The sequence below is a fragment of the Lathamus discolor genome, chromosome W (assembly GCF_037157495.1).
Source record: "Lathamus discolor isolate bLatDis1 chromosome W, bLatDis1.hap1, whole genome shotgun sequence".
Taxonomy (NCBI): Eukaryota; Metazoa; Chordata; class Aves; order Psittaciformes; family Psittacidae; genus Lathamus; species Lathamus discolor.
Window position 1 is genome coordinate 606307 of NC_088908.1, and position 24107 is coordinate 630413.

At 60.0% G+C, this 24107-nt stretch overlaps 2 protein-coding genes across 2 annotated transcripts; one reads left to right on the forward strand and one right to left on the reverse strand.

The window, feature by feature from the left end:
* The first annotated feature begins 10 nt into the window (after positions 1–10).
* Positions 11–9577, forward strand: LOC136004352 (ferrochelatase, mitochondrial). Its single transcript, XM_065660816.1, has 11 exons — positions 11–95; positions 1989–2094; positions 2718–2837; positions 3110–3258; positions 5301–5435; positions 5678–5784; positions 6278–6376; positions 6503–6610; positions 6967–7131; positions 7314–7373; positions 8015–9577. Exons 1-11 carry the CDS (start codon positions 47–49, stop codon positions 8147–8149), a joined length of 1233 nt encoding a protein of 410 aa, XP_065516888.1. The 5' UTR covers positions 11–46; the 3' UTR covers positions 8150–9577.
* A 5099-nt stretch (positions 9578–14676) lies between these two features.
* On the reverse strand, positions 14677–22676 carry LOC136004424 (one cut domain family member 2-like). Its single transcript, XM_065660912.1, has 2 exons — positions 21923–22676; positions 14677–19234 (listed from the first exon to the last, which is right to left on the reverse strand). Exons 1-2 carry the CDS (start codon positions 22674–22676, stop codon positions 18957–18959), a joined length of 1032 nt encoding a protein of 343 aa, XP_065516984.1. The 3' UTR covers positions 14677–18956.
* Positions 22677–24107: the final 1431 nt, after the last annotated feature.

The following is a 24107-nucleotide window of genomic DNA, read 5'->3' on the forward strand; positions in this document are numbered from 1 at the left end:
GGGGGGGGGGAGGCGCCGGCCCGGAGCGGCGGGAAGGTCTGAGGGAATGCGGGCGGCCAAGATGGCGGCGGCCGCGGTGCGGGCCGCGCGTCCCGGTGAGGGCGGCGGGGGGGGGCGGCAGGGCCGGGCCCGCGTTGCCCCGGAGCGGTGCCTTTGCGGAGCGGGGCCGGGCCGGGCCCGGCCGGGGTTGGGGGGGGGAGCGGCGGCGGGGCCGGGTCTGCCTGCGGCTGCCCTGGGCCGAGCCGGCCGCTGCTGCCCCGGCGGCACCGGCGCTGGGCCGGGCGGCGTCCAGGCCGGATCCCCGCTGCGCGCGGAGCTCGCCCGCGCCACGGGCAGAGGCGCTGTGGGGCCCGCAGGCCGGGGCGCCCCGGGAGCCGCTCCTTGTGCTCCGGAGCCTGCGGGTCCTGCTGCGCGGCTGCTATGAGGGTGCTGCAGGGTGCTGCAGGGGTGCTATGAGGGTGCTATAGGGGTGTTTTACAGGGGTGCTGCAGGGGTGCTATGAGGGTGCTGCAGGGGTGCTGCAGGGGTGCTATAGGGGTGTTTTACAGGGGTGCTGCAGGGGTGCTATGAGGGTGCTATAGGGGTGCTGCAGGGGTGCTGCAGGGGTGCTATAGGGGTGTTTTACAGGGGTGCTGCAGGGGTGCTATGAGGGTGCTATAGGGGTGCTGCAGGGGTGCTGCAGGGGTGCTGCAGGGGTGCTATAGGGGTGTTTTACAGGGGTGCTGCAGGGGTGCTATGAGGGTGCTATAGGGGTGCTGCAGGGGTGCTGCAGGGGTGCTATAGGGGTGCTATAGGGGTGTTTTACAGGGGTGCTGCAGGGGTGCTGTAGGGATGCTATAGGGATGCTGTAGGGGTGCTATAGGGGTGTTACAGGGATGCTATAAAAATGCTATAGGGATGCTGTAGGGATGTTACAGGGGTGCTGTAGGGATGCTATAGGGATGCTATAGAGATGCTGTGCGGTGCGGGTGCTATAGGAATGCTGTAGAGATGCTGTAAGGATGCTATAAGGATGCTATAGGGATGTTACAGGGGTGCTGTAGGGATGCTGTAGGGATACTATAGGGATGCTGTAGGGTTGCTGTAGGGGTGCTATGGGGATGCTATAGAAATGCTGTAGAGATGCTGTAGGGATGATATAGGGATGCTATAGGGATGCTGTAGGGGTGCTATAATGATGCTATAGGGGTGCTGTAGGGATGCTACAGGGGTGCTGTAGGGATGCTATAGAGATTCTGTAGGGGTGCTATAGGGATGCTATAAGAATGCTATAGGGATGCTGTAGGGGTGTTATAGGAATGCTGTAGAGATGCTGTAGGGATGCTATAGGGATGCTGTAGGGGTGCTATAGGAATGCTGTAGAGATGCTGTAGGGATGCTATAGGGATGCTGTAGGGGTGCTATAGTGATCCTGTAGGGGTGCTATAGGGATGCTGTAGGGGTGCTATGGGGATGCTATAGTGATGCTATAAGGATGCTATAGTGGTGCTGTAGGGGTGCTATAGTGGTGCTGTAGGGATGCCATAGGGGTGCTATAGTGATGCTATAAGGATGCTATAGTGGTGCTCTAGGGATGCTGTAGGGGTGCTATGGGGATGCTATAGTGATGCTATAAGGATGCTATAGTGGTGCTGTAGGGATGCCGTAGGGGTGCTATAGTGGTGCTGTAGGGATGCCATAGGGGTGCTATAGTGATGCTATAAGGATGCTATAGTGGTGCTCTAGGGATGCTGTAGGGATGCTTTGCCTGCCTGCAGCCCCCCAGGTGTACCCCGAGGAGTTCCCTTCCTTGCCGTGCTGTGGGAGCCCTTTGCCCTGGCGCCGTTAGGCTGGAAGTTCAGGCTGGCTTTGGGTGTGCCAGGGGAGGCGAAGGTTCCGATTCCGTCCCTCGCTCGGATTCCAGGCCCCGGAGCTTCCGGCGAGGCGCGGAGCTGGCAGGGAGCAGCGCCCGCCGCGGGGTGCTCACGGGGCTCTCCCCTCTCTCGCAGTGCTGCAGGGCCGCAGCCAGCTCAGGCTCCCGCTGCGATGGAGGGCTCAGGCGGCCACCGCTGCCGTGACAGCCACCGCGGAGCCGCGCACGCAGCCGCAGGCGCGGTGAGTGGGGCACGGGGGGGCTGCTGTGCTGCGGGGCTGGGCGCTTGGGGGGTGCCCTGGGGCTCCGGGGAGGGGGGGTTTGGGTGCCTGTGGGCGCCCTCCTCTGCCTGCTTGCACGCCCCCGGGCTCTCTGCAGGGGGCTGTGGCCCGAAGGAAGGCCTGGGGCAGTGCCATAGGGCAGACGCTGGGGTGTCATTGCTGGTACAGACCCATAGGCTGGTTTGGGTTGGGAGGGACCCTAAAGCTCGTCCCGTTCCAACAGGGACTCCTGCCACTAGAGCAGGTTGCCCAAACCTGGCCTTGAACACTGGCAGGGATGGGCAGGGGTTCTTAGACCCTGTTTTAGAACCTCCCGTCCAGCCTTGAGCTGCAAGGTCTCGTTCTCAGTCTATTTCCAGTTGAACTCTGTCACAAAGCGGTTACTTTCCCTAGCAAAGATCATGCAGATCCTCGTCCTGGGCCTGCTCGTGCTTGCAGCTCCTCTTCTCCCATAAGCAGGATGAGCTTCTAAGCAGGAAGCTGCTTGGGCAGACGACAAGTGCGGAAGGCTAAGCTGCTTTGGGAAGAACGATGCTACTCAAGCAGCAGCTCACTGGCATTGGAACTCCCTCTTGCCCCCGTAGGAAGCCTAAGACAGGAATCTTGATGCTGAACATGGGTGGTCCGGAGCGCCTGGATGACGTCCATGATTTCCTGCTTCGCCTCTTCCTGGACAGAGACCTCATGACGCTGCCAGCTCAAAGGTAACGCTCTCCTCGGGGTTGCTGGGGTACCTGGGGGCTCCGTGTGGAGCAGGGTTTCAGGTGGGTCAGCAGCGCAAGGCACAAGGGTCTGTGGCCAGAGATGGGTCTCTCCTGATGCAAACTCTGGTGTCCGACCACCAAGGAAGCTTGGGAAGGGCGAATATGACACGGATCAAGGCGCAGGGTGCTGCGTGCTCTGCGTGGGTTTGAGGGGGGGGGCCAAGGTGGTGGCTTGCTGCTGAGACTGCTCTGTATCCCTTCGAACGCTGCAGTAAGTTGGCTCCCTTCATCGCCAAGCGCCGCACGCCCAAGATCCAGGAGCAGTACAGCAGGATTGGCGGCGGCTCCCCCATCAAGAAGTGGACAGCAGTGCAAGGAGAAGGCATGGTGAAGCTGCTGGACAGCATGTCTCCTCACACCGGTACCGCTGCGCCGGCCGCGAGCGCTCTGGCGCGGGGCTCGGAAGCACAGGGCAGCTTTGGCTGCTGTAGGGATGCTATAGGGATGCTATAGAGATGCTATAGGGATGCTGTAGGGGTGTTATAGGGATGCTATAGGGATGCTGTAAGGGTGCTATAGGGATGCTATAGGGATGCTGTAGGGGTGCTATGGGGATGCTATAGGGGTGCTGTAGGGATGTTACAGGGGTGCTGTAGGGATGTTACAGGGGTGCTGTAGGGATGTTACAGTTGTGTGCAAGGTGAAGAGAGCAGGCAGGCGTGGAAGCAGGGGCAGCCCTGGCACACTGAGCGCCCGTAATTCCCTTGGCTTTTAGGGAGAGCCGGGGTGGGAGAAGGGTGATCCTCTTGTGGGAGCTGCCTGGCGGCGTGGGCTTGAGCCAGGCTTTCCTGCCTGGTGCTGTTGGGTTTCCCAGCTCATGGCATCTTCCTGTTGGGAGTTGGAGGATGGGGCTTCCGGAGGGATCCCTCTGCTCGGCTGGGCTGCGGATGCGGCCCAGCTCTGAGGACAGAGCTTAAAGCCTTTTAGTTACGCCAACCCGAGCCTGAGGAATAGGTGACTACGGGAGAGGGTTGGGAGCGTGACTGCCGTTAGTGCTTGGGTGTACCCCAGCCTCTTGGAGCTGTTGATAACGGCTGGAAGAGCACTCAGGAGTTAGGCCTGGGAGCAGGATGAAGGGGAGCTCGCGTGGCAGAAGAGACAAGGTCCGTCGGTGAGCGTGGCAGGGCTTGGCTGCCTGATAGGAGGCAGCTCCACCCAGGGCAGGAGCAGGAGATAAGGCCTCTCGCTGTGCCCTGGGGGAGCTACGAGTGGGTTTCTCTCCTGCTGGACAAGGGGTGTACGGACAGGACGAGGGGGGTGGCTTTCACCTGCCCGAGGGGCCGCTGAGGTGGGATATGGGGACGAAGTTCTTCACCGGGGGAGTGGGCAGACCCTGGGCCGGGTTGAAGCTGGGGCTGCCCCATCCCTGGCACTGTTCAAGGGGCTCGGAGCAAGCTGCTCTAGTGGAAGGTGTCCCTGTTGGAACTGGGTGGGCTTTAAGGTCCCTTCAACCCAAAGCATCCTCGGAGCCTGTGAGTCACGCAGCGGCCTAAAGGCAATGTCCTCCTGCGCCTTGTCTCCTGGGGCAGGCAGGAGGAGCCTCTGAATCCCCACGAAAGGCAGGGGGCACGGTGGCACCATGCTCGGTGTGTGCCGTCACCCGCCCGGGCCTTCACAGGAGCTCCTTCTCTGCACTGTGCCCTTTGTGCCCGAGCAGAGCCTGCCTCTGGGAGCAGCAGGAGCGGAGGAGAGCGCTCGGAATCCCTCCCTGCAGATAATGCTCCACTGCAGTGGGAGCGCTGCTGGTGCTGAATAGGCAGAGCAGAGCTCTCCATTCTCTGCAGCTCAGCGTGGTGCTGGGAGCTAACAGCCTCCTGCCTTTGAGCCAGTGGGTAAGGGAATGCCCTCCATGTGACTGGAGCCAGACCCGCTTTGTGGCTGCTGCTTCAGCCTTGGGTAGAAGGAGAGGAGTGGAAAAGGATCTAGAAGGGGCCGAGGCCCTGCCATGGGCTCTGAAGATAAAGCTTGGGCGCTTTATCTGCTCTCGCTTTGGTTTGGGGACCGCTTTCTGGGCAGTTCCACCCAGCCCTGGGCAGCTCCTGCTCCTGATAAGGCCTTCGGAGGCCTCCTCTTGAACGGGTGGTGGGGATAAGGCTTGGAGCGCGTGGCGAGGAGGAGAGTTTGTGCGTCCGAGCTGGGTTTCCATAGAGCCATAGACTGGTTTGGGTTGGAAAGGACCTTAAAGCTCCTCCAGCATCCGAAGTTCCAGCCCCCTTCCGCTGGACCGTGCTTCTTGCAGCCCCTTTAGGCACTGGAAGGTGCTCTAAAGCCTCCCCACATCCAACCCCAACACCCCCAGTCCTTCTCCTCAGGGCTTCAGTGTGGTGGTCTCTACTCTGTGCTTACTACTGATGAGTTCTAATGCCCTTTGCTCCCGTTTCCCTTCCTGTGCTTTGCCTGCAGCACCTCACAAATACTACATTGGCTTCCGCTATGTGCACCCGCTGACAGAAGAAGCCATTGAAGAGATGGAGAAGGATGGCATTGAAAGGGCTATCGCTTTCACCCAGTACCCCCAGTACAGCTGCTCTACCACAGGTGAGTGTCCGTGTGGAGCCAGGCACTGGTGAACATTCCCGTCCCCATGGCATGGGGCTTGGAGCAGCCTGCTCTAGTGGCACGGGGTTGGAACTGGATGAGCCTTAGGGTCCCTTCCAACCCAGACCATTCCGTGTCCGGTTCTGATCCGCAGTTGCAGCGTTAGAAGCTGTATTAATACCTTCCTACAGAAGTGTTTTAACCTGAGTGAGCTTCAGTGAGCTTCATCTCGTGTGTTGCAGGAAGCAGTTTAAATGCCATCTATCGCTACTATAACCAGAAAGGGGCGAAGCCGAAGATGAAGTGGAGCATCATTGACCGATGGCCCACACATCCCCTTCTTATCCAGGTATGGAGCTAGCAGGTGCATACAGCAGCACTCCAAGGGTATATTCTGGTTACAGTAATGTAATAGTTCATTACCTACCAAGTACGAATTGCACGAGAAGAAAGGTTGTTTCATGCCAGATGCTTTGGCACGATCCTGCGTGGAATCTTGCTTTCAGATCCTGCGCATCTTGCTTTAAAAGCATAGTGGGATTATCCTAACAGCGTTTGCTGCAAGGAGCCTCCAGAGGTCGTGCTGCATCCAGCTTTGGGCATCTTCAAGGCAGGAGCAACCTGGCCTTGAACACTGCCAGGGATGGGGCAGCCCCAGCTCCTCCTTTCAACCCATTCCAGTGTCCCAGCACCCTCATGGGGAAGAACTTCTTTCCAAGATCCCATCCCAATCTCCCCTCGGGCAGGTTGAAGCCATTCCCCTTGGCCTGTCCCTCCAGGCCCTCCTCCAGCTTTCTCGTGCCCCCCGGTGTTTCTGACCCAGGGCTCTCTGTTCTGAGCAGTGCTTCAGCGACCACATCCAGAAGGAGCTGAACCTGTTTCCACCGGACAAAAGGAAAGACGTCGTCATCCTCTTCTCTGCTCACTCCCTCCCCATGTCTGTGAGTAGCAGCAGGGCGCTCCTGCCCTTGCCGGAGCGGGGTCCCCCTGCCTGGGCTGCACGAAGGCTGCGCTCCCCTTCTCCGGTGCCCCGGGAGACACGAGGGTGCTGTGTGTGTGTGTCGCAGGTGGTGAACCGTGGCGATCCGTACCCTCAGGAGGTGGGAGCGACTGTCCAGAGGGTCATGGAGAAGCTCAACTACTCCAACCCCTACAGGCTGGTGTGGCAGTCCAAGGTAGGGGCTCGAGCACCGCCTCATCCTGCAGTGGTGGAGAGCTTCCAGCGGAAGGAGGTCACGGCCTCAACGCCTTATTCCCATTCCCAGTATTTCTGCTGGAGCAGAACCACTCGAATCAGTCTTGCCGGTGGATCAGCCTCCTCCTAATGTGAGCTCAGTCCAAACAGGCTCTGTTATTCCTGACAAAGAGCGCTTGTGTTCCTTCTCCATCCAACCCATTCCAGTGTCCCAGCACCCTCACAGGGAAGAGCTTCCTAAGATCCCTGATGTCCTTAAGAATAAAGAGGCTGTTCCATGTAAGAATGATTCACTAAAGCTGACTTATTCCTTATTGCCCTCCCCTTTTCCTACAGGTTGGACCAATGCCTTGGCTCGGCCCCCAGACAGATGAGACCATCAAAGGGCTGTGCCAACGAGGGAAGAAGAACATGTTGTTGGTCCCTATAGCCTTCACAAGCGACCACATCGAGACGCTCTATGAGCTGGATATCGAGTATGCCCAAGTTCTAGCCAACGAGGTGAGTGCTTTGTGGGTGTTACTTCCTTTGGAGCTGCTTCTTCCAATGGGATCTGGGGCAAAATTCATTTTTCCTATAGAGTGGAAGCGCATCTGAACTGGTTTAACTCAAGGAAGGGTTTGAGTCCTCACTGGTGAAGGCTCTGTCAGGCTTAACTTGGTTTTCTCCCTATTTTTTTCCAGTGTGGAGCCGAAAACATCAGAAGAGCGGAATCCCTTAATGGAAACCCTCTGTTCTCCAAGGTATCTTTGCTGCGATAGTTGGACTTTGCTCCCGGTCGATGTGTTTCCTCCTGTACGGAAGTGTCCTCTTGTAGTTTTAGCGGCAAAAGTGGTACCCCCTGTACTCACCCTGGGCACCACCGAGAAAACCACTTTTGTATTCATCTGTAGTCATTTCCCCTTAAGTACATAGGAAGTAGTAGTAGTAGTAAGGTATAGTAACTATTTCTCTGAAGATGCTGTGCCCATGCAGTTTTAAAGCAGGATCTCCTCCTGAAGTAAAGGAGGAGCAGCTCCCAGTGCCTAAAGGGGCTCCAAGAAACCTGCACGAGGCCTGGAGGGGCAGGACAAGGGCGAATGGCTTTAACCTGCCCGAGGGGAGTTGAGAGGGGACATTGGGAATAAGCTCTTCCTTGTGAGGGTGCCGGGCCCGTTGGAATGGGTTGAAAGGAGGAGCTGGGGCTGCCCCATCCCTGGCAGTGTTCCAGGCTAGGCTGGACTTAGAGCAACCTAATGGAAGGTGTCCCTGTTGGAATTAGGTGAGCTTTAAGGTCCCTTCCAAGGCAACCCAGGGTGATTCCGCGGTGTGATGGCTTCACGCTGTGAAAGTGACACACGTTAAAGCACCTTCGCTCACGTGTGCTCTTCATCCCATCCCGCAGGCTCTGGCGGAGCTGGTGTGCTCCCACATCCAGTCCAAGGAAGTGTGCTCCAGGCAGTTAACCCTCTGCTGCCCTCTCTGCGTGAACCCTGTGTGCAGGGAGACCAAAGCCTTCTTCGCCAGCCAGTCACTGTGAGGGATGCTTGGGGCAGGAGCCCCGGACCACAGCACCAGGACATCAGCCGGTGGTGCTGTGCCAAGGTTAGGACCTGCTCCACCAAACCTCTTCCACCCTTGCAGGCTGGTACTCCGAGGTGTAAACCTCGCGTAGCACTGCGAAAGTGCACTTTTGGGGCTTGCTGCTTTTGCTTCTGTTGTCTTTGTTTGAGAAGAGCTTGTAGAAAGTAGGGAATGGGGATGTGAATCCTGGGGGATAGGAGAAGATCTCGTTCCAGCCGCTGCTGCTTGGACTTCTGTGAGCACTGAGAAGCGTCCCTATCGATGAGCTTCTGCTTCCTGTGCAGGGATTGATGTGAAGGGAGTTGGCCTGAGTGCATTCGGCAGCTTCCCAGGCCAAGTACACGGAGGGCTTGAGGTGTGGTGTAACCACCGCAGCCTCTGCTGGTCCCTTCGGGTGGCTTGGAAGATCAAGTGACTTCTAATGCTGGTTAAATCATGGCCATTTGAAGGGTTTCGACCACAGTGCTAAGGGTTTGGGTTGCTTTTGGTTTCCCCCTGCCACAAACTTCCATGGAAAGCTCAACAGGGATAGCAGAAAACACAAAACCCGTTTACATTTACCCCTATGCAGGAAAGCCTCTGCTTGGAAGAGCAGGAAAGGAACCAGCCTGCTTGGGTGCTGCTGGTGAAGCAAGCTGCACGCTTCCACCTTAGCACCTATAGCAACGTGGTGCCGGGGTGGGTGGGGGGGGTATCTCTGAAGCAGAATGGCTTTAAATATCAGCATTAAAAAGGGCTTTCTGTGATGAAGTAGCTTTTGGTTTGCTCTCCAGAAGGTCCGCGATGTGCTTTCTGCTGTGCCACAGTGGGGTTTGTGCCTGTGGAGCTCCATAGGCTCGGCTGATGTTTAAGAGCTAAGGAGTAAGTCAGCCGTAGCCTCCATTGCCTGAGGTTAAGCACCAGGTTTAGCTGGGTGCTCACACCCCCCCGTTCTGGCCACACTGTCACCCAGCCAAACCCCTTGCTTGCTTTGGCACATCAGGACGAGCCCACTCCTAAGGTTTGTAGGGGGAAAAACCACATCAGCACCAGCACCAGCGTTGGGTCTTTAAGGTCTCTTGAGCCCCAAGCGCTCGGTGGTTCCCGAAGGAAGGCTGTGCCGGTGTGCTGTGGGGCTGAGCCGTACGCCTATGGGTCACGAGCACTGACTGAGCAGTATTTGGGCAGTGCGGGGGGGTTGGTCTGTGCTGTTGGATGTGCAAAGAGTGCAACAGGGGGTACCCGAGGTGTGCAGCGGCCTGTGGCCTCCCAGCTTGCTGTACAGCACCTTCCATAGGGAGACAGCCGGAACTCCTGGGTCCCTGCTGTGCGCTTGCGTGAGCACAACCAAGTCTTCCTCAACCCTCCCTCCCTGTGCCTCCCCAGTGGCAGGGAATAGGAGCTGGGCCTTCTCTTTGACCCTTCCGTTGGCCTTATGCCCCGCTGGCCAAAGAATTCCTTCCTTCTCATCGCACTTCCTCGCAGGGAATGTTGGCTTTCCTGCCCAGCTCCTGGCAGCGAAGGGAAGGCCAACTGCCCGGGATGCTGTAAACACGGGTGGGTTCTGCACTGGGAGACCGCTCCGGGTATCACCCAGCACCACGGAGGGGGCATTCCCATTTGTCCCCAGCAATGAATGTGCTTCCTGGCCCCTCTTTAGCCCGCTGAGCACAAGGGAGGGAATTCCCAAGCCTCTCGCTGCTATTAGCCCGTAACGGAGCCATCAGTTTCCCAGCCTTTAGCAGATGGGATCGGAGCTCACAGCGCTGCGGGCTTCTTTGTGGCGCTCAGCGCATCAGGTCCCATCCCTCTGTCCCGTTTGGTATCCTGATGGCAGCAAAAGCCCGGGGGGAAGCTGCCTGAGGAGTCTCTGCTTAACGCTGGCAATAGACACCAAGGGAACAGTGGGTTATCCCGCCGTAATCCTGGCTTTTCCCTTTGGGAGCTGAGAGCGGAACGGGAGCGCGTTGCACTGACTCAGAGCTCGCCGCTCCATCCCACGGGGAAGGAAAGCTGCATCCCAGCCCTGCGGTGCCTTCTTCTCCAGCGCATTGGGATCGTCATCCCACAGCTCCCGTTCCCTTTGCCCCCCCTGGCAAATTGGTGCTGCTCAGCCCCCAGATGAATCCAGGGATACGAATCCACTCGGATTCCTGTTGTTCCCCATTCCGCTCCCGTTGCAGTTCACTTGCAAGTGCTGAGCATTTACAGTGCCCTGCCTGTTGGAAGGGAGCTGAAGGGATGTGAGCAGCTCCCACCATCCGCATCCCGGGATTTCCCTGGGAAGAGCCCGCTCGCAGGGCAGGCTGCCTGTGGGAAGGGGAATTCTATTCCCTGAACGGGAATGGAGGGAGCGCTTGGAGGAGCTCTGAGGAGAGAACTGGGGGGGTAAAGGGAAGGATTTGCTCAGGATTAGGCTCTTTTCCTGATGGAACTCTGCAGGTTTCCCTTTGGGAGTCTATGAACATTCCCTGGAAGTGCTTTGGAGAATGGGATAGCTTCCGCCAGTGGTGCTGCAGCAGCAAGAGGGGTGTGGGTAGCAGCTGAGCTCACCTCCTGGAGAGGAGGCTGAGCCCGGCAGGAGCAGGGTTTTCCTGGGAATATCCCTTGCTTTCCCCCCAAAGAGCTGGAATTCTGTAGGATGGGAGAGGGGGACGGGTTCCTTTGACTTCCCAAAGCCAGGCACGTACAAAGACCCATAGCCCAGCACAGGGGTTTCCCACTGAACAAGGACTTCCATGGGATGTAACCCACCAAGGGTTGCATCCTCGCTCTGTTCTTTGCCATAAAGGTGGAATTGCAATTAAACTTTCGGAAGAAACACCTGGAATGTGTGCGTTCCGTCTGGATAAGGAGGGTTCGCTCTCCTTATCCCCAGAAAGCACCTGAGCAGGAGGGTTCTCCCCACGGATACGTCCAGCCCGTGCTGCTAGTTCTGCTCACACGGAGGTGTCTCCAGGCAGTTTTCCATGCTGGAGGGGGTCACTTCCCGCTGTCCTCACCTCCAGGTGACAAACTCCAATCCCGGTTAAAGCGATTCCTGGTGGAATTGTCAGTCTGAAGATAGGAAGGAGAGCTGTGTGCTGGTCGGATAGCACCTCTGACTGATGTATCCATCAATGGCAGGTTAACGCCATTCCCATTGTCCCGGCCCTGGGTTCCTTTTCCAGGTTTCTTGGAACCTTTGGGCACTGGGAGCTGCTCCGCATCCTTCGCTGCTCCCAGCAGGAGGAGCATCCCGATATCCCATCCAAACTCCCTTGGAGTTTAAATCCCCTCTGGTAGTTGAGCATCCGGAGCAGGGAAGATGGGAATGCAGGGAGTTAACTCCCTGCTGCCAGCCCTTCCTCTGCAGCACCGCAGAGCATCATTCCTGTCGAGCCCATCCTGACGGATGCGCTGCTATCCCAGCACCAGCACACGAGGAGGAGGAGGAGGAGGAGGAGAATCCCTATGGCTGGAACACCGTTTTGGGCTCCAACGGGTGCTTTTCAGGCCACTACAGAGCCCACTGAACTGAGAGGGCTGAAGAAGAGCCCCAAGGAGGTGCCGTGCGTCCCATGGGTGCTGCGAGGACCATGGCAGGAGCTGGAGCATCCCACAGAGCGCTCGTAAGGAAACGATCCCATTCCCTCCCGGAGCTGTGGCCGCTGCCAGGCGCATTCCCAAGGGAATGATCCCGAAAGCGCGCTGGGCGCTGCACAGGGAAGCAGAAGCGGTGGTTTTCCTCCTTTATTGAGCTTTGGCAAAGAAGGGGGGGGGTTTTACATCAGGAGCTCGGAACGCAAGGTTGGAAGCCGTGGAATACCGCTCACGGAGAGAAAGGCCGTCCATTGGCACAGCTCAGTGAGAAAACCCATTTCCTCTTTCACTGCTACAGCTGCCAGCTCATGGGTATCACCTCCCACCGAGCTCCAACAGGACAGCCTTAAACAGACCTGGAATTCCAGCATTCTGGAACCTTGGCATCCCGATGCCCATGGCGTGGATGTGGCCGTCACTTCCCCTCCTTGCCCTTGAGCTCAGTGCGCCGGGATGTACCCGCGGGAGCAGCCAAATCCAGGGATCCAGCGGAAGAGCGGCTCGAGCTTCCCGGCAGGGGGAACCCCCGTTACAATCCTCACCGTCTGGATCCCACCGCTTCCCATCCCCATTCCTGCCTTGGGCAGGGAATGAGGGCACAACCTCAGGGAACGGGGAGGGTTGGAAGCACCCTTCAAGCTCGTTTCATTCCAGTGAGGGCCGGCTTAGCGCAGGTGCCTCCAAGCCCCATCCAGCCTTGGGCGATTCCAGGGGTTGGGAATCAAACAGAGGGCTATATTACAAGGCTTTCAGGACCACAAGCTACTGGGGAAGGCCAAATGGAAGTGGTTCTTTGCACATCCCTGCCATAGCCTTAGGGACAGACAATAGGAACGCTCCACACACGTTACTCCAGGTGCCTCGTGGGAAGCCTGTGACTTCCACGCTCTATTCCAAGTGGGAATTGCTTTGGCTTTATGGCTGGCGCGAGCGTGGGGCTGGGTTCCAACGGGAGGGCACCAAGGATCAGGAGTGACACAAAGGGGATGGATGCCCACCACAGCCTTGCCCATCACAACAGCGCTGGTGACCCGCACCTCGTGTCTGGGGCGATGGAGCATCAGCACCTGGCCACGGACTTCCATAGAGCCAAAGGAATTCCTGCGCTGGGGAAACACACGCCGTTGGCTCCCCCTTGAGCCCCATGTGCAGACTGCATGGGATGAGTTGAACGGGGCGGGGAGGTGGGGGGGGGTAAACTGCCATGGGGCCAATTTAGGGGGGGTTGGAAGCGCCCTTCCAAGCGCATCCAATTCCAGCCCCCTGCAATGAGCAGGGATCCCTTCCCCTGGGCACGGGTGCAGGGATGCGGCACCCCCACCGCTCCATGGGAGTCAGTTTGGGTTTCGGACAGGGATGCATCAGGACCCATGGAAGCACCGGTCCTGGCCGGTGTGGGGCGGAACCGCGGGTGTTTCGCGTGCTATGGGGCCCCGGCTGCCCCAGAGGGAGCTCCGAGGCCGGTACCAGCGTCCAGGGAAGGGGTTGCCATGGAGACGCAGGATGCTCCGCGCTGCATCCCGCTGCGCCAGCCTTAGGCGCGCTGCTGTCCAAGCCGGCGCTGTCTGAGGTATATCGGAGTGCGGGGTGCGCGGTCGGCGTGCCCCTGGTTAAAGCTTTGGAACCGTGGGGAAAGGGAGAGGAGGAGGAAGGAGAGGGAAAAGGAGGAGGAAAAGGAAGAGGAGGAGGAGGAGGAAAGAGAGGAGGAGAAGGAGGAAGAAAAGGAAGATGAGGAGGAGTAAAGAGAGGAGGAAAAGAGGAGGAGAAGGAGGAAGAGAAGGAAGAGGAGGAGAAAGGAAGAAAGGAGGAAGAGAAGGAAGATGAGGAGAAGGAGTAAAGAGAGGAGGAAGAGGAGAAGGAGGAAGAAAGGAGGAAGAGAAGGAAGATGAGGAGAAGGAGTAAAGAGAGGAGGAGAAGGAGGAAGAGAGGAGGAGGAGAAGGAGGAAGAGAAGGAAGAGGAGGAGAAAGGAAGAAAGGAGGAAGAGAAGGAAGATGAGAAGGAGTAAAGAGAGGAGGAAGAGGAGGAGAAAGAGGAAGAGAAGAGGAGGAGAAGGAGGAAGAGAGAAGGAAGAGGAGGGGTAAAGAGAGGAGGAAGAGGAGGAGAAGAAGGAGAAGGAGGAAGAGAAGGAAGATGAGGAGGAGGAGAAGGAGGAATAGAAGAAGTATGAGGACAAGAAGGATGAATAGAAGGAGGGAAAGAGAAGGAGAAAGAAAGGAGAACAAGAAGGAGAAGGCAGAGTAGTAGGAGGAAAGGAAGGAAGAGGAGGAGAAGAATGAGAGGGTGAGGAAGAGAAGGAAGAGGAGGAGAAGGAGAGATGAGAAAAAGGAGGAGGAAAAGGAGGGGGAGAAGGCAAAAGAAGAATAAAGAAGGAACAGAAGAAGAAGGGTGAGAAGGAAGAGGAAGGATGGGGGAGGAGGAGGAAGTAAAGAAGGAACAGAAGGAGGAGGAAGAGGAGAAGGGGAAGGGAAGGAAAGAGCCTTTGGTATCTGCAGGTCTGTGCCCGCTTGGAGCTGAGGTATCCACAGGAAGAGTCAAGAGGAGGAGGAGGAGAGCCCCGAGAGGCCCCGAAGTCGCTGCTTTGGCTCGAGCAAGGCACTGGTGCCCCCGGGCAGGGGCACACGGAGCGGGAGGAGCACCGGGAAGGCCGGGGCGGCTTCCACCCGGAGAGGCGGACGGAGCGAAGGCAACGCGTAGATAGGGCGGAGCGGCTGCGTCGAGCTGCTGGTCCATGGGCATCCGGAGGCGTTCCGCAGGCTGATCCTTAGGGAAAGGCTCAAAGCCCAGCCGCGATGCCCTGCATGAGGCTCCTCCAGGCTCTGCAGCCACGCAGGGCCTCAGCAGTGACGGAAGGGCCTTCGTGGTCCTCAGATCAAGGTGTTCCTCCCCATAGGCATCTAAACCAGCTTTGGAGCTCAGGCAAGAGGAGCTAAATCCATTCCAATTCATTCATTAAAGTTCATTCCAATTGAATTAATTAACTTCATTAATTAACTTCATTAATTCAGCTCATTCCAATAGGAATGAGGCATTAATGGCTCTTGCATTGCCCCAGCAGCCCGCGCTCACCTTGGGTTGACCACGTGCTAATGGCAGGATTAAGGGGCTCCTAAGGCAAAACGGAGTTCGTGGACCTCCGGAGGTACAGGCTGTGGGAATGTCAAGCAGCATCCAGGAGGGAATTCCCCTCCATCGGATGGTTCAGCTGGAGAAATAGGATACAAGAGGCTAAAGGGCACCAATTCCCCAAAGCCAAGCGAGCGACTTGAGAGTAATCGCTTCGGAACGTGATACTAATGGAGCTTAATGCGGCTTTGTTTCATTGCCCGCTTGAGGAGCAGCATCCATTGATTTTCATCGGAAAAGCGGAGTTGTGAGCAGCCAGCCGTCATGGAATGCTTTGGATTGCAACGGACCTCCACGCTCATTTAGTTCCATGGGCAGGAACACCTCCCACTAGAGCAGGTTGCTCCAAGCCCCATCCCGCCGGGAACAGTGGCAGGGATGGACCATTCCCAACTTGCTTGGGCAACCTGCGCCAGTGTCCCCGTCCCCCCCCCGCCCAGGGAAGGTGCAGGTGCAGACCCTTTCCCTAAGGAACCAACCAATGGACCAAGCCTGGCTCCATCGCAGCTCAACACAACAGCTCCATCCACGGAGTGGCTCCACGTCTCCAGACGCTCTCCTTGGCTGGCAGGAAGGCAGGAGGGCAGCGGCGTCCCCGGAGCCGCAGCATCCCCGAGGATCCGGGATGGGATGGAGGAAGAGCCGAGGCGCACCTCGACGGGGGCACAAGCAGGATGCAGACCGCGCGGTCGAGAGGTCCTGGGTATCTTTGGTATCATCAACACGAGTGGGCAGTCGGTGAGGTAGCCTCTTTGGTTCTCACTAGCAATACAAAGGGGTGGGGTTTTTTCCCGTTTTTCTTTTTTTTTTTTTCCTGTTTTTCTTTTTTTTTCCTGTTTTTTCTCTTTTTTCCCCCATTTTTCTCTTTTTTCCCTGGTTTTTTCTTTGGTTATCCTTTCACACACGCCAAAGCTCCTCCTGGGAAGCAGCTTTGCTGAAGGGGGCTCTCTCTTGTTGCTCGGCTCCAGCTTCGGCGTGAAGAAGCCACAAGGTTCAGGCAAAGTATCCCGATGTCTTTCCCGTCCCACATTCATTCCGGATGCACGCTTTGAGGTGGAAAAGGCCTTGCTTGTCCTCAGAATTCCCTCTGAACGCAACCTGTGGTGCTTACAGGTACCTGTGAGCAGCGGGCATCCTTTGGGGGGGGCAGAAGGAGGTCAATAGAGACGTTAGAAAGGCTTCTTGTGCCATCACCCTCGCATCAGGTGGGGAAAGATGAACTCCAGCGACTCAAACTTGGCCGTTCAAGGCATTGAAGTGAATCAAAGGGAGGAATTGAGCCCTTGCTCCTGGCCGGAGCAGATCCAGGCTGCTCCGTGAAGCCGCGCTCAAGCGCGACCGCAGGCATCGCGCCGCCGATGCGCTACGGCATCCGCACGGATCCATGCGGATCAATCCCAAATCAAGCCCCAAAGGCTGGGAGGAAGCAGCGACAAAGGAGTCTGATCCCTGCGCTCTGTGTCCAGGCCAAATCCCCACGGGATTTTCGAGCTCCATGGGATTTAGACTGGAGAGAGCGCCCAGGAGCCAGCCCGCGCTTCACTTCAGTAAATCACACACGCAACCGAGAAGAGTTGGGGTGAAATCCCAACGTTTCGGGAGCCAAACGGAAGCCGTTGGAAGCTTTGCCTTTATCAAAGCCTCCCACTGATAAAAATGCCCCCCACGTCGGAAACGGAAATGGGGCCACAAAGTTTCCCCGTGCCTTAAAACCACTTCGGCATTGGGACAAGAGGTCGGGTTGCGTCCGAGCGGTGCTGGTGCCGCGGCATTCCCGTGTCGTGCGTCGGAAGAGGAGCTCCCCATTCCCGAGCGCGGGTTGGAGTGGAGGTTGCTGGTTTAGTCCTTCTCAGGTCTTTGGATTCAGCTTAAGGGCGGAGGGATCCGGAATAAAGCCATTCAACGGAGGGCATCGAGCACGTTCCTTGTCCCTTCGGCAATATCCAAGGGCTCCTGGAAGGTGACTTCATCTGGGATGTGCCCGCGGTACTCACTACTCCAAGTGCACGGTACGGAAGATGCTGGGATGACGCGCCAGCCTTTGGGAGCAGAAGGGATGAAAGGAGCAAGCTCCGTTGCGGGGCTCCAGAGATCCATGGGTTGCAAACGTGCCGTAGTTGAGGTTTCCTTTTGGGCTGGGCAGAACTCGGCACGGATCCCGCCCCGAGCTGTACCTACAAAGGGATCCACCCGCAGTACGCGCTCTCCGCACTGCTCTCGTCCGACGGATGCTACCTGAAAGTGGCAGTGAAACGGAAGAGGTAACACAGGGCCACGGAGGAGGCAGGGATAAAACCGCAGCAGGGACTGGGAGCAGAGCAGTGATTCCAGCGAAGGTGCTCTCTTCGGAGCCAGTCGTTTGTCGGGATTGACTTTGTTACGGCTGTTGGGATGCATCCTGCAATGCTTCGGGTTGGAATGGACTTGGGGCTCCAACCCCGTGCTACGGGCAGGGCCACCTTCCACTGGAGCAGGCTCTGCTCCAAGCCCCGTCCAACGCAGGCGGAAGAGTAGCGAAGGCCTCCTTTAGAGGCAGAGATGGAGCAGCGCGGCACTGCCGTGCTCCAGCTCCTTTGGGCCTCGGTCTGTGCCATGAGCTGGGTTTGATCAAGCACCGCCACGCACGCGGGCGTATCTTGAGACCAAGCTACGGCCAGTTGCATCCCTGCGGAAGGAGGAGGAGGAGGAGGAGGAGGTTGCTCAACGGGCTTCGCACGCAGAAGGATGCCCGAAGCTCTGCACACACAGGACACCAACCGCCCCCAACGCAACCCACCAGGCCCAACCGAGGACTTGGCGCTGGAGAACGGGGCTGTGCCAGCGCCGTACCCCAGCATCTCCCTCTCGGGGAGAGAGCCCGTGTGTGGGGCAGAAAGAGGGGAGACACAAACGACCCCCCCCCCCCCCCCCCAGTTTTGGTTGCACGACCTGCGGGGAGCTCAACGGCAGCGCAAGGGGTGCGAACGCTCCGCCTCTTTGGTTTTGTAGCTGTCGAGGTCTCGGTTGCTCTGATCCTTGTTCCTTTGGGAAGAGAACTGCATAGGCACAAACGGAAGAGTCTGCAGCAGCGGGGGGGGGACAGGCCTGGAGGTGGGCGGCGAAGCGGCCCTCGCCGCGGCTCCGCTCTCCTTCTCCTCAAGCCTTCCCCCTGCCCGACCCCGCTTGCGGAGCCGGCCGCGGTGCCCGCTTCGCTGCCTTGGCTCCGTGCTCCGGGCCCCATCCCGGTGCCGGCCGGGCGCAGGAAAGGGTTCTTTGGTTTCCATTCAGTCGAACGTACAAAAAACAAAGGCTTCAAGGGCCTCGGCTTCTCCGGGCAGCCCCGAGGAGGCCGCGGCAAGCTCGAGGCGTCTTTGGCTTGCAGTGAAGGCTGTCTCTTTGGTGTGCTGGGCTCCCAGCGGCCCCGCGGGGGGCAATAGACGGAGGCACCCGAAGGGCTTGGGTTTGGTTTGGCCCTGCTCGTAACGGCTCTAAAGCACCCCCGAAAGGAGCCAAACCGCACGGAGCACCCGAGGTATTGCGGTCGGAAGGGTGCTCTTGAGGAAGGGTGCTCTTGAGGAAGGGTGCTCTTGAGGAAGGGTGCTCTTGGGGAAGGGTGCTCTTGAGGAAGGGTGCTCTTGAGGAAGGGTGCTCTTGAGGAAGGATGCTCTTGAGGGAGGGTGCTCTTGAGGAAGGATGCTCTTGAGGAAGGGTGCTCTTGAGGAAGGGTGCTCTTGAGGAAGGGTGCTCTTGGGGAGCAACCCAAGAAGCCAAGGGAGGTAGGAACGACCTGAGCCCCTCTAGAGCCTTCGCTGCGCGGTCGCTCCTGAGCCTCAGGTGCCAGCGCAGCCCTCGGGCCGACCTCCGCAGTGTGCTTTGGGACGGGCAGCCGGGCTCGGAGCCGTCGCTGTGGCTTTGTGCTTGTCGCGCGGTCTGGGACGAACGGATCCGAACGGAAACACCCCCCCCCCCCCCCCTCCAACCCCGAACCCAACTGAGCTCTTTGCGCCCCGCGGAGCCTGAGCGACGAAGCGAAGACCTCCGGGGCCCTCCCGCGTCTTGGGAAGAGGCGGCCGCTTCGGCTCGAGCCCCGGCGCTGCCGTCAGGCCCTGCCGCAGGGGCCGGGGCCGGCGGTGCCGCCGCGCTCCTCCTGCCACTTGTCGAGGCTGCGGCGCCGGGCGTTCATGAAGAAGTTGCTGACGGTGGTGAGCTCGAGGCCGAGCTGGCGGGAGATGGAGGCCTGCAGCTCCTTGGAAGGGCGCCGGTTCTCCTGGAAGATGGCCAGGAGCGTGCGGCGCTGCAGCTCGGTGAACACCAAGCGCGAGCGCTTGCGCCCGCCGCCCCGCTCCTTGCCCGGCTCCTGCTCCTTGCGCCTGCAGGCTGCGGAGGAAGGGAGGCGCAGGGTTAGGAAGGCTCCGCCGCGGGGCCTCAGCCCTGCTTTGGGACGCGCCGTCGCCGTGGGGGGCACGGGGAAAGGCCAAGGAAGTGGGGAGCGCTCCATCCCCACGGCAGCGCTCAGCCTGCTCTAGGGCAAGGGGTTCGTCTGGGAGCCCCTTCAGGAGGGCAGCAACGGAGCCGGAAGGACCTGGGACTGCGACTCGTGGAATGGCAGAGCGGCTCGGGCCCTTACAGCTCGCCCAGTTCCACCTCCCGGTTGTGCCAATGATGCCGGCGGATCCCAGCCCCAGTCCTAACGGATCCTAAACCGCTCCTAACGGCTGAAACGGGAGAGCGTGGAGCGCTGAAACCCACACCACTGCCGGAGCAGCCCCAGGCTTCCAAACAGCCGGGAGACAGAGAATTCCATAGGTTAACACGGGCAAGGGACGCGCCGGACCAAACCAGCCCGGGGGGACTGACAAATGGGATGGGTTTCGAGCTGCTCCATTGAATAACGCCGCAGGCGGAGACGTGAAACGGGAACCGAAGTGGGAATTGTCCGCCATCAGCCCCGGATCAGCCTTGAACCCGTGCACCTCCGTGTGAAGCATCTTCAGGCCAGGGGACTTCTGTGTCCGCGGGCAGGGCTCCCCCCATGATCCCATCAGAGCGGGATGAAGCCCTCATTCCTGACCGGAAGTGCTGCCGTGCTCCTATGGAACACAGGGATGGGGCAGGAGGCCGCTGGTGCATCCCCCCCCCCCCCCCCCCAGCATCCCAATTTGCCGCATGGATTGCTCCAGCGCAGGCCCTCCTCTATGAGGATAAAGGAATAGGTTCCATCCATAGGTCACACACTGGATACGGAGCTTCCCATCCCATAATACTTAGCTACAGACCGCACCGGCTACAGCACAGGGGCGAGGAGCTGGGACCCCCCCCCCCCCCCCCAGCCTTCCCTATGGACACCGCTGCCCATTGCCTGCAGCCTCTCCTCTCCCCTCTCCCGTATCCCCTTGATCCCAACCATCCCGTGCATCCCAGCATCCCCCTGATCCCAACCATCCCGTGCATCCCAGCATCCCCCTGATCCCAACCATCCCGTGCATCCCAGCATCCCCCCTATCCCCCGTCCCTCTCTCACCATCCCCCCCGATCCCTCCCCCCCCCCCCCGCTTCCCGACATCCCCCCCATTCCCGACGTCTCTCCCACTTCCTTCCCAGTCCCTTTCCCTTCCCCTTCCAGCCCCGCTCCCGCCGCTGTCCGTGGTGCTGAAGGCGCTCCGGGCCCTTTCCCCGCCGATAACGGGAGCAGCCCGGAACGGCCGGGATCGGAGAATGGGAATGGGAGGGATGGGAGGGAAAATGGGAGAAGGAGGGGGGACAATGGAAGAGAGGCTGGAGGATAGGGAGTAAGAACAGAAAGGAACGGGATCGAAAGCAACGGCATCGAAAGGAACGGGATCGAAAGGAACGGGATCGAAAGGAATGGGATCGAAAGGAACGGGATCGAAAGGAACGGGATATAAAGGAACGGGATATAAAGGGATAAGCAGCACATCATCCTCGCTATTCCACCAGCAGAAGAAGCAACCCCACCGCTAGAGCTCCCGTGGGGGATGGCCCTGTCCGGACAGCAGATTCCCGTCCCCTTTGGGATCAGCTTCCAGGAGCACGGAGCAAAGGGCTGGATTTTCCCAACGTCTCCGTGCCTTTTGGCTTATTCCCTCCGCTCGGGGCGGGGGGGGGGGGTTCAGCGGTGAGGAAAGGGGCAGGAGGCAATGAGGGAATGGGCGTCAGTATCCATAAGGATACTGATTTTCCCAAAGGGAATGGTGAGTTGCAAAGGGCTTTCCGGCTCCAACTCCAGAGGGAATCTGTGCTCACTCCAAGCTTTATCCATACAATCATGGAGTGGTTTAAGGAAGGGACCTTAAAGCTCATCTAGTTCCAAGAGGGCCACCTTCCCTATGGGCTTGCTCCAAGCATGCCAGGGATGGGGCAGCCCCAGCTTCCCCGGCATTCCCGGTTTTCTGCCCTAGGAACACAACTCCATAGGGAAACCCCAGCCTGGGCAGGGGAAGCACCAGGAGCACGGCTGGAAACGGCGCAGCTCCGGCTCCGGATCAGTGCAAGCCTGGGATGGTTTGGGACCTGGGATCCCGCATCCCTCATCTGCATCCCGCATCCCTCATCCCGCATCTGCATCCTTCATCCCGCATCCTTCATCCCGCATCCCTCATCCTGCATCCCTCATCCCGCATCCCTCATCCCTCATCCGCATCCTTCATCCCGCATCCTTCATCCCGCATCCCTCATCCTTCATCCCTCATCCCTCATCCCTCATCCGCATCCTTCATCCTTCATCCCTCATCCTGCATCCCTCATCCTGCATCCCGCATCCCTCATCTCGCATCCGCATCCTTCATCCCTCATCCCGCACCCCTCATCCCTCGATGCAGCGGATGGGGGGGGGGGTTGGTTCGGACCCGTTCCCCCCGGCCGCGGGGGTCCCGGTGCTGGGGGTGTCCCCGGTAGAACAATGGGGGCTGCAGCGCCCCTCGCCCGCGCCAGGGGGCGCCCTCCCCCCCCCCCCCCCCCCATGGGCACAATGCGGGTGCGGGGATGAACGGGGCCGGTGCCGGGGTCCCCACCCCCGGTTACCGGTAACGGTGCTCCCGGCGGTACCTGCGAGGCGCAGCGCTGCCATGCGCTGGAACTCGGGCTCCTGCAGCCACTTCCACATCCTGCGGAACGTTTCCCGGCCGGACTTGAGCTTGCTCCAGGGCTTGGGGTTGCGCAGCAGGTCCGAGAGGGTGCCCTGCGAGCGGCAGAGCACCCGCTGCGCGAAGATGGCCTGCGGGATGCTGTGGCGCTTCAGCTCGGCCGAGATGCGCTGCGCCACCTCCTTCGTGTTCAGCTCCTCCGCCGCGCCGGGGCCGCGCTCCCGGGGGGCTCCGCCGCTCAGAGGCGCCGGGACGGGGCCGGGGCCGAGCCCGCGGGGGGGCAGCGGCTCGAAGTCGCCGTAGCCGAGGAGGCTCTGCCGGGGCCCGGGCAGCGGCGCCAGCGCCGGGGCGAGCGGGGGGAGGCCCTGCCCCGCGCCCGCAGCCTCCTTGGGGGGCCCGTAGAGCCCGAAGCCGCCGGCGCCGCCCGGGACGCGCTGGGGGTGGTGCGGGCCGAGCGGCGGCGGCGGCGGCGGCAGCAGCGGGGTGAGGGCGGCGAAGGAGCCGCCGGGGGCCGCGGCCAGGCCCGGCTCGCAGGGCCCGCCCAGCGCCGGCAGCAGCGGCCCCGGCGCCTCGGGCCGGAACTCGGCGGCGGCGGCGGCGGCGTCCAGGAGCGAGCCCAGCCCCGGGGGCAGCTCCCGCAGGGCCCCGGCGGCGCCGCGGCCGCCCAGGATCGGGCCCTCGGGGCCCAGCGGCTCCAGCGCCAGCTCCGCGTTCATGGCCCCCGGCGGGGGGGGGGGGGGGGAGGGGGGAGGGGGGGGAGGGGAAGGGGGGGAGGGGCACCGGCACCGGCACCGGCACCGGCACCGGGGCCGCGCGCGCTACCGCGCGGCGCCTCGCGCCGGCCCCGGGAGCTGTCCAGGAGCGCGCGCCCGCGGCCGGCGCGCCCAGCGCGGGGGGGGGGGGGGGGGGCGTGGCCTGAGCGCCGGGAGCAGCCAATGGGAGCGCGGCAAGGGGACGGGCGGGGCCTGGCGGCGCTGCCTCGGTGGAGGGGGGGGGAGCGATCTTAAAGGGACCGCGGAGCGTCCGGTAACGGCGGTGCCGGGGGGGGGCGGTGTTAAAGGGGGGCCGGGACCGGGAGCATCGGGAAGGGCGAAGGAGGAGGAGGAAGGGAGGGAATTAAGGAAGGGGGAGAGGGAGGAAAAGGAAAGGGAATAGGAAAGGGAAAGGAAGGGGGAAAAGGGGGGGAAAATGGTTGGAAAAAGGGAAAAAAGGAAAATAAGGGGATGGATGGGGAAAGAAAAGGGGGAAGAAAAAAGCAAATCGGGAATGGGCGAGGGATCGCCCCACTCTGAGCCCCCCCCCCCCCCCGGCACCCAGCCCTCAGGGCACCTAAAGGGGCTATGGGCCCCCGGGGGAGCCTTCAGGTCCCTTCCACGCCACCCCGTTCCATGCTCCGCTATTCGCTCCCCGGAAGAAGGGAACCGCCATCCATCGGGAAGCGGCTTCCAAAGCACAAGAAACCCGTTTATTGAAAACCGGAGCATTCCGGGTCGGGATTTGGCACACGATGCTGCAGGCACGGCCACACCACGGAAACCACAGGAGCCCGCTGCTTCCGGAAGGAATTCCACGGCATTCCATGGCCATGGCGCATGCCGGCGGCCTCCGTCACCGCAGGCTCCGCGAAGGGCCAAAGGCCAGCGGGGGGAAGGACCTGAAGGCGATCCCGCTGCTGCCGTCGCTGCGGCCGTCCCTGCCCCATGGCTCCCGCCTGCTGGCCCCATCAGCCCAAGGCCAGCACCCAGCGGCACCCAGCACCCGTCCCGCTGGGAAGGGATGGTACCCGAAGGGAGGTACCCGAAGGGAGGTGCCCAAAGGATGGTGCCCAAAGGGAGGTACCCAAAAGGTGGTACCCGAAGGATGCTGCTCAAAGGATGCTATCCAAAGGATGGTAGCCAAAGGATGGTACCCAAAGGATGCTACCCAAAGGATGCTATCCAAAGGATGGTACCCAAAGGATGGTACCCAAAAGGTGGTACCCAAAGGATGCTATCCAAAGGATGGTACCCAAAAGGTGGTACCCAAAGGATGCTATCTAAATGATGCTATCCAAAGGATGCTACCCAAAGGATGGTGCCCAAAGGATGCTATCCAAAGGATGCTGCCCAAAGGATGCTGCCCAAAAGGTGGTACCCAAAGGATGCTAC

Excerpts from the sequence above, each read along its gene's own strand:
- LOC136004352 (XM_065660816.1), top strand. The coding sequence starts at position 47 with ATGCGGGCGGCCAAGATGGCGGCGGCCGCGGTGCGGGCCGCGCGTCCC. Across the intron at positions 3,259-5,300 it reads CAGCATGTCTCCTCACACCG|CACCTCACAAATACTACATT; the intron begins GTACCGCTGCGC and ends CTTTGCCTGCAG. Across the intron at positions 6,377-6,502 it reads CTCACTCCCTCCCCATGTCT|GTGGTGAACCGTGGCGATCC; the intron begins GTGAGTAGCAGC and ends TGTGTGTCGCAG.
- LOC136004424 (XM_065660912.1), bottom strand. The coding sequence starts at position 22,676 with ATGAACGCGGAGCTGGCGCTGGAGCCGCTGGGCCCCGAGGGCCCGATC. Across the intron at positions 19,235-21,922 it reads GGCAGCGCTGCGCCTCGCAG|CCTGCAGGCGCAAGGAGCAG; the intron begins GTACCGCCGGGA and ends CTTCCTCCGCAG.